This window comes from Kryptolebias marmoratus, linkage group LG21, assembly GCF_001649575.2.
Source record: "Kryptolebias marmoratus isolate JLee-2015 linkage group LG21, ASM164957v2, whole genome shotgun sequence".
Lineage (NCBI taxonomy): Eukaryota > Metazoa > Chordata > Actinopteri > Cyprinodontiformes > Rivulidae > Kryptolebias > Kryptolebias marmoratus.
This window is the reverse complement of record NC_051450.1, coordinates 9,454,118-9,461,466: the sequence shown is the minus strand read 5'-3', so window position 1 is coordinate 9,461,466 and position 7,349 is coordinate 9,454,118. Positions and strand designations below refer to the sequence as shown.

General features: G+C 36.5%; 1 protein-coding gene across 3 annotated transcripts in view; it reads right to left on the bottom strand.

Moving 5' to 3' along the window:
• Positions 1-429: 429 nt before the first annotated feature.
• Positions 430-7,349, bottom strand: part of cdh10a (cadherin 10, type 2a (T2-cadherin)) — a 34,485-nt gene continuing 27,565 nt past the window's right edge. For all 3 annotated transcript variants that reach the window (XM_017414120.3, XM_017414119.3, XM_017414118.3), the window contains 2 exons: positions 6,956-7,207; positions 430-1,696 (listed from right to left, as the gene is read on the bottom strand). In XM_017414120.3, the coding sequence (XP_017269609.1) occupies positions 1,206-1,696; positions 6,956-7,207 (743 nt within the window). In that variant the 3' untranslated portion in view covers positions 430-1,205. The remainder of the gene's footprint in view (positions 1,697-6,955; positions 7,208-7,349) is intronic.

The window sequence follows — 7,349 nt, the reverse complement described above, 5'->3', positions numbered from 1 at the left end:
TAAAAAAACAAAACAAAACAAAACAAAAAAAGCAGCCAACGTTTAAAGAACTCTCAAAAACCTTCATAAGAGACCTAATATCTATTAACTGAGTTCACTTCAAAACATTACCAAACTATGGTCTCTTTAGAAGAAAAATACAACAAAAAACATGATGGTTTACTCAATATTTTGCACAATACTGCATATGCTGTATCAGCTGACATTTCATGCTGACAAGACAATGATTTTAAAATTTGTGCTAGTATTAATTTCTGATTGTTGTATTTCCTGAGATAATAATGTGCATCCAAATGAATCAATTATGCGTTGATTGATGATTGTAGATCGGCTAGTTTTGAACATGCAAATTGTAAATATTGCTCATATTTACTTTTTTTATACTGTATGTGTAGCAAGAATTTTTTAATAGAAAAGTGGAAAATTAGCTGACATTTTTTTTATTCATTTTATTATGAAAATAAGTATAAAAATATAAATATAAAACAATGTGACTCAGCATCCAAATAGCATGAAAGCAGTGTATGATGGTTTCCTACAACATACACTTTCCATTACATGTTACACCTATATCATGAAATGAATTCACAGTTTGACAAATAAACTGCACCAACCTTTCACATGAACATTGCTTGTCAAACAGAGATAGCAAATAGTATATATGATGTCCATCATTAAAAACACTTTGTACACTTACAGTATTTAACGGAGTTGGCTGGAAAAGCCATCGGACTCCTACCCAGTCCCACTCATACCAAGCCAGTACCACTGAACATTGATAGTATACAATATTACTATCTTTCAAGTTATTACAAAACACATTATCCACACCATTGTTCACAAAAAATCCTAAAATTTAAAGGCATCTTTAATGATTATGACCAAAAAACAGTGAAAACTTTGAGATTTATATTGTATCTCCATTGTTAGGAAAATTCAGTTCAGTTCAAGTCTTCCATTTCAGCATCCATTTGTATTGAACAGATTGTTGTGAGAGTACATGTTTGTGCATGTATGTGAATCAAATAGACAACCAGTTAACTAGCAGTCTAGCTAGTAAAATTAGACAAACAGATAGCTTAATAGAGAGACAGACAGTCAGCTAGCTGGCCAGTTAACTAACTAAACAAATAGCTGTCTGGCTAGCTAGCTAGATAAACAGACACTAAAAAGGAGTTTGGCAAAAGAGAGACTGATGGCTTTGTCTAGGTCTCTCTATCAGGGCTCCTCCCTATGTACATCTCTGCCAACTTTTTAAACTGTGGTCCCCAGTTGCTGAGGTAATCATAATCCTGGTCCCCCTCATTAGCAGCAGACTCCAGTGAACTAAGAGATTCTGCCAATGAACCGCTGCCCTCATACGCATATGTTGCCAGGGAGTCATAAGGGGGTGCTGTTGGGTCTGAGTCGTTCTCCTGAAGCCTCCCATTTATGAAGTCTCTCACATCCGTGTTATCCTTTATCGGTGATGTCCTCCGAAAGGGAAACAGCATTTCGGGTATGATGTCCCTGCGAAGCTTGTTAGCATCCATCACCTCCGGGTTGCGCAGTGTGCCGATATCAAAGGCCTGAGTGTCCTCCTCTCCTCCCCCTTCATCGTTGTAGCTGACAACGTTGTCTCTGACATCCTCTTTGGAGATGATCAGAGGCTCCTTCTTCCTCTGTCTCCTCAGGGCAGCAAAAAGCACCACGATCACTGCACAAAAAACAGTGGGGGAAAGCAGAGAGGAAAAGTGCAGCATAAGACGTGTGCCTTCTAACATGTGTCATGCATTAAGAAGGGGGAGCAAAAAGCAGACGGGAGAGACACATTTGCTACCAGTGACAAATCCCTAACTCTGCCTCAGGGGTTCACCTCCTATTATTAAAGATTCAGTGAAAAAGCTTTTTCTTCCCTTTTTTCTCCTGAATGGCACATTCACTTTATAAAATGCACAGTGGTTGGGGGATCCCATTTTATACTCTTCAACAAGCATCTTCATATTTCATCTCAGGGGTAAAAGACCCGAGATTGCAGAGTGAGCATGTTCTTCGATGTGGTTGCAAGTTTTTAAAATAAATTTATGATTCTTTAAAAGAAAATGTTCTTTTGTTTAGCTGAGCATAAATCCGGTTTCACCTGCACTACTTTCCTTCTGCTTCCTCCCCTTCCTTGTCCTTACAATTGGTAGAGTTGTTCTCTGCTTGCCTTCCATCTGGGTGTTAATTACTATGCCTTCGGCATGGGTTGGATGTGTCTGAGTGAGATTATTCTTTATGAACTTGTGTGTCTGACCAGTGCATGATTTTAGACAGCATGAAAGCCTGAAATGAGAAGACTCGAGCCATTCCAGCTCAGTGCCTTGCATATTGGAGTCAAAAGGAGATCAAAAGATGCAACGTGTCAGATAATGAACAGATGTCATGATATTTTTGGTAAAAAGAAGAGCATCACATTTAGCTCACTTGATGTGCTTGTGGAGATCTCCCTAGCCTCAGATAAAAAAAAAAAAAAAAAAAAAACTGTAAATTTGGATTTAAAAACAGGCAGATGGAAGAAAAGCTGGTCTTTACTGAACTTACTTTGCTGTGTCAGAAAAAAATGGATATCTTCCAAAGAACACCAAACTTCAAAACATTATGGGAACAGAAATAAAGAAGTTGGTAAACACATGGAAATACGGATTAGGGTCATGTGAGTGAACACACACATAGGGTTATATTGAAGAGGACAGATTTAATAAATTATAGACGTTTTTGTTGTACCGCCTGTGGCATTGCACAAGTAATTTTACATTTACAGTGTCATAACATACTCATGTTATGTAATACCCATGTTATTTGTGTACGATGAAAAAAGTACACCTTATTTTTCAAAGAAATTCTTATGTTAGGAAGATATACTATGTGTATGTGGGAGCATCAGAGGTCTAAAGACAATGTAAAGCAGCCATTTTATGTAGGTGAACAGTCATTGATTCAATTACTGCCGACTTACTATCTTAATACTTGGATTTGTCTTCTATACCCAAAACCTCTGTAAATAATTGTTACTTTTTCCGATGTTCTTAAGAAAAGAATCTATGGTGTCACGTAACACTCAATGGACTTCTTCATCATAGGTTATAACAGTCCTTCAGCTCAATCCTAGCTCATACCACCGATTATGCTGATTGTGTTATAAAACCAAGAATTTTATTAGGGGGTTTCTTTTGAAACTTGTTTGGATTTTTTTCAAAGGCCTTTCCAGATTTGTCTATCTGACTGGCTCATCCGCTTTGTGCAGCATTTGAGGGAAAAAAAATAGGCAAAACCAAGAACTGAATAATCCTTGTAGCAACGGATACAAATAGTGTGCCGCTTAAAGCAAATATTTACTGTGCCGCTGTATGCATTTTAAGAATTCTGCATTTCACTAACTTGCCAAATGGTTGGGGTAGGATCATGTCTTCGTATTTTTACACATTAAACGGTTGAATGACACAGAAGGTGGTTAGATTCAGTGTAAAATTTAAGGTCATTGAGTCGTCTTATTATGTTATGTAGTTTTAAATAACAAACATCAACAAAAGGGTGCACCTAAAAATATAACAGGCAGCATGACTGTTCCTTAATGACACCACTATGCAAGACATTCTTTCTCCTCTAGAGCATGTCATGCAGTGACATCAAAAGAGAGAAAGAGAGAAAAAAAAAGTGTTATGAATACATGCTTAATATCTTTGCTTATTATGCCTATGGTATTTTAAGACACAGGGCTCTATAATATGCATACTCTGCATTACCACAGGGATTTGACAAAGCTCAAACAGAAAACAACCAGGACTGGTCCAGCCTGAGGATAAGATGCTGCATTTCCTCTGTTTATCCTCAATGTCAGAACTCTAATCTGGGAATGACATCACACCCAGTTTAACCATGTTCTAGTTAGGATTTGTTGTAAGCTTTGTTGAAAAGGTTACCTATTATTAGCAATACAAGCCAACAGTAATGCACAATAATTCTCTTCATTTTTTATGCTCTAGCAATATGATTACCAAGAGAGGTTGCCCGCTACTATGTGTGTGACTCATTTATTGAGATACAAACTGACATAAGTGCAAAGAAATAATTAATAACTGCAGCTATCGCCTTTTTTCATGTACAAGATGACCATGCTGGGTTATGCGGACAAGCTGTGGAAGAAAAACCCAACTTCAGCAGCATTAAGTTAAGCAAAGCAGCTTTAAATAGCATTAAGTGGACATTTCTTCTTTCACCACAGCTGCACTCTATACACTATGATATGCTCATGGTCAAATATTAAAAAGCAAAGTTAAGGAATGACAAAGAATACAATATTTTCATTCATAGGAATAAAGTTTAACATCCAATCTTGCAAATGATTTTCAGCTTGATTAACCTTTACCATTGACCAGCTAATCAGCCTTATTTATGTCTGGCTCACCACTAAGATGCAAGGTAGCACACATCATGTGAACAGTGACAAAATACATCACATTGAAGCACATTCTAGTGTAATATCATAAAAATTCTGTTTCTTAAGATATCACAAAGCACAAAGTTCGCACAAACGATTTGTTGGTTTGTAATGACCAGATAGGTATAAAAATCAGAAAGTTGATTCAAACACCTGTTTGAAGATGTTAGCAGATTTAAAAAAGAAAACACTGTGATCAATAACTCTGTTTGGGGATAAATGAAAGCTATGTAGAAGTAAAGTGAGCTGCCCAACAACAAAATAAAACAGCATCTCCCTGCTGAACATTTAATAGCAGAGACAAAGCCACAAACCAGCAGCCTATGAACACACAATTAAAATTTTCTGCCAAACTAAAGTTACAATGCCTGCATGTTTAAACTAAAGTTTTCAGAAAGAAAGAAAAGAAAAGCAGAATTTTACACTTTTCTTCTAAGCTTTTTATTGTTGATTTGTTGAGAAGCCATCACTTGTGATGCACTCTCAAGTTTCTCTTTATCAGTACTGTGAGATGTTGCAGTTTAAGGATGACATCTCTTTGTACCAATGTGTTAATGCGCTTAGTGTTCATTCATTGCTTTAATATGCTGAGATGTCAAGCTGCTGGCAGAGTGGCAGAAAGACATCTTTTCAGTAACATTTTACTGATTTCAGTAGGTTGGCAGCTTTTAGTCAGCATTCTGTTTGCAATGATAGATTTGGTGTTTGTAACAGCAGTGCTGCAAGGAGTGGTCACTTTTTTCAGTTCTTATTAGAATATTATTTGGCTTTAAGACTTAGCTGCAACAGTGCTATTATCTTCCCTCACAGAATACTCCATAACTATACTAAATACTTAAAAAGCAGCAAAATTCTGAGCATGTTTATAGGTAAAGGTGAGTGGAAAGACAGCTAAAAAGAGATGTCACTGGTTTCTATGTCACAAATAAATCTCCATCTCAAGGTGCTGTAACATCTCTGTGCATTTTAGGGAATACTCATCTCATGTCTGACCTCTAATTTGGTAATATTTACCGTAGAAGTAAACTGTATTTTCTGTTCTTAACTGCATTATGCATTGTGCACTGAAGACATTCAAAGCATGGAAACAAGGCAGAACTGGACACGATATCAGATCAATTTACCAAACTGCAAAAATGTGTTGCTAGCTGCCAATTGAATCCACTAGAGACTTTATGAATGTGCTGTCACTAAAAAACTGATAATCACTAAAGATTTGATTTTAAGTGACTTTGTAACTCTGCACTTTTCAGTCTGTTGTGGCAATTGTAATGAAAAAGGAGATGACAGTTAAACTCAAGATCTTTTTTACAGCGAGTGTGCCATTACGCCAGACTCCAATACAGAATACGATGTTGCCTGTATCTCATTTATGTTATTTCTTCCAATGCAGTCTCTTCTGCCCTATGGTGTTACAGCTGCACTTTCTAGCCACAAGGAGCAATAACAGCAACAGAACAGAACATGAATGCATCCACTGTGTAAACCTAAGAACACAACACAGTCCTAGTTCATAAGCATTGATGCTTAAAAACTAGATTTTGTTAGAGCGATGCTTTAATTGTGATTTACTTTTTATCTAATGACAACATTAGATAACATTAGATAAAAAAAAACATGTTTGTTTATTCTCTATTAAGGAAAATTGAAATATGTTTGAGTAGTTTACATGGTTTAAACTGCACATTTAAAAAAATAACATAAAAAAGTGCCCACATTGCCTCCATCCAAAATCTGTCGCTGTGCCATATTTCTACATGGTTATGCCAAAAATAAAAAAAATATTTTTTTTTGTTTTGTTTGTTTATTTTAGAGTATGACAACTGTGAAACAATAAAAAAAAAAGAAATACATTTTATTTTCATGATTTATTGCTGTATCCTGTAGTGTCGCTTCTCAATTGTTCTCATCTTCCTAACCCCCAGTGGAACAGCAATTTACAAAGTGTAAAAATGTTGGACTTGGTGATTTATGGTGTTGTTTAAACATGAAATTATGAAAAGCCAAATGCTAGAAAAATATGCCAAAATATTTAGCATTTAAAGCTGCATCAAAAAACTCAGATATACTACTGCCAAACCAGAGGCTAAGATTTTTGTTTTTAGCTTTAGATACATGAAATCATGTTTGATTTTGCCCTGAAATGAATAGTCATTTCACCAATATTTTCAATGTTAACCGTTTATATTTTTTTATAATAGTATACTAGTTCAGATGGAAAGAGTCACAAAAATGTATTGAATAAATACTTAAAATCATCTTATTAGTCATTATATTGTACCATAAGCAGATTTAAGCCGTTTTTGTTGAAATCTTTGTTCTTGTAGTGGAAATGAAAAAGGAGGGGGTAGATTTCTGACAGAAACAAAGTTGTACCTATAAGGAGAAATAACATCTGTTGCTGAACAAAATAAACACGATAAGAATGACATCAGGGTTCAAACCTACACAGTCATAAGCAGGTACATACACATGCTCTCACATAAGGGTACTTACTGAGCAGAATAATGACACAAAGCAGTATGGCCACGAGAGCTCCAGTTGTGAGACCATCTGAAAAGGGCAGGACCTCAGGGCTGCATGACTGCATGTTTCCACGACTGTCACAAGCACACACGCGCACGATCAGCGTACTGGTGCTGCTCTGAATGGGATAGTCATTGTCGGAGATCACGACAGGGAGGAAGTACATGCTCATCTCCCGCCGGCTGAATCCCCCCCTTCTCGTCAGGATATTGGCAGTGTTGTCTGCGGAAAGATGCAGATGGGAAAAGCTTTTTGGCTAAATGGTCTCACACGAGATAATTACAATCTTTATTCCTGCTCTTCTTTCTACTGTGACAGACGTTGTAGGGGCCGAAAATTGCAAATGAAACTGAAGTGTCATGAT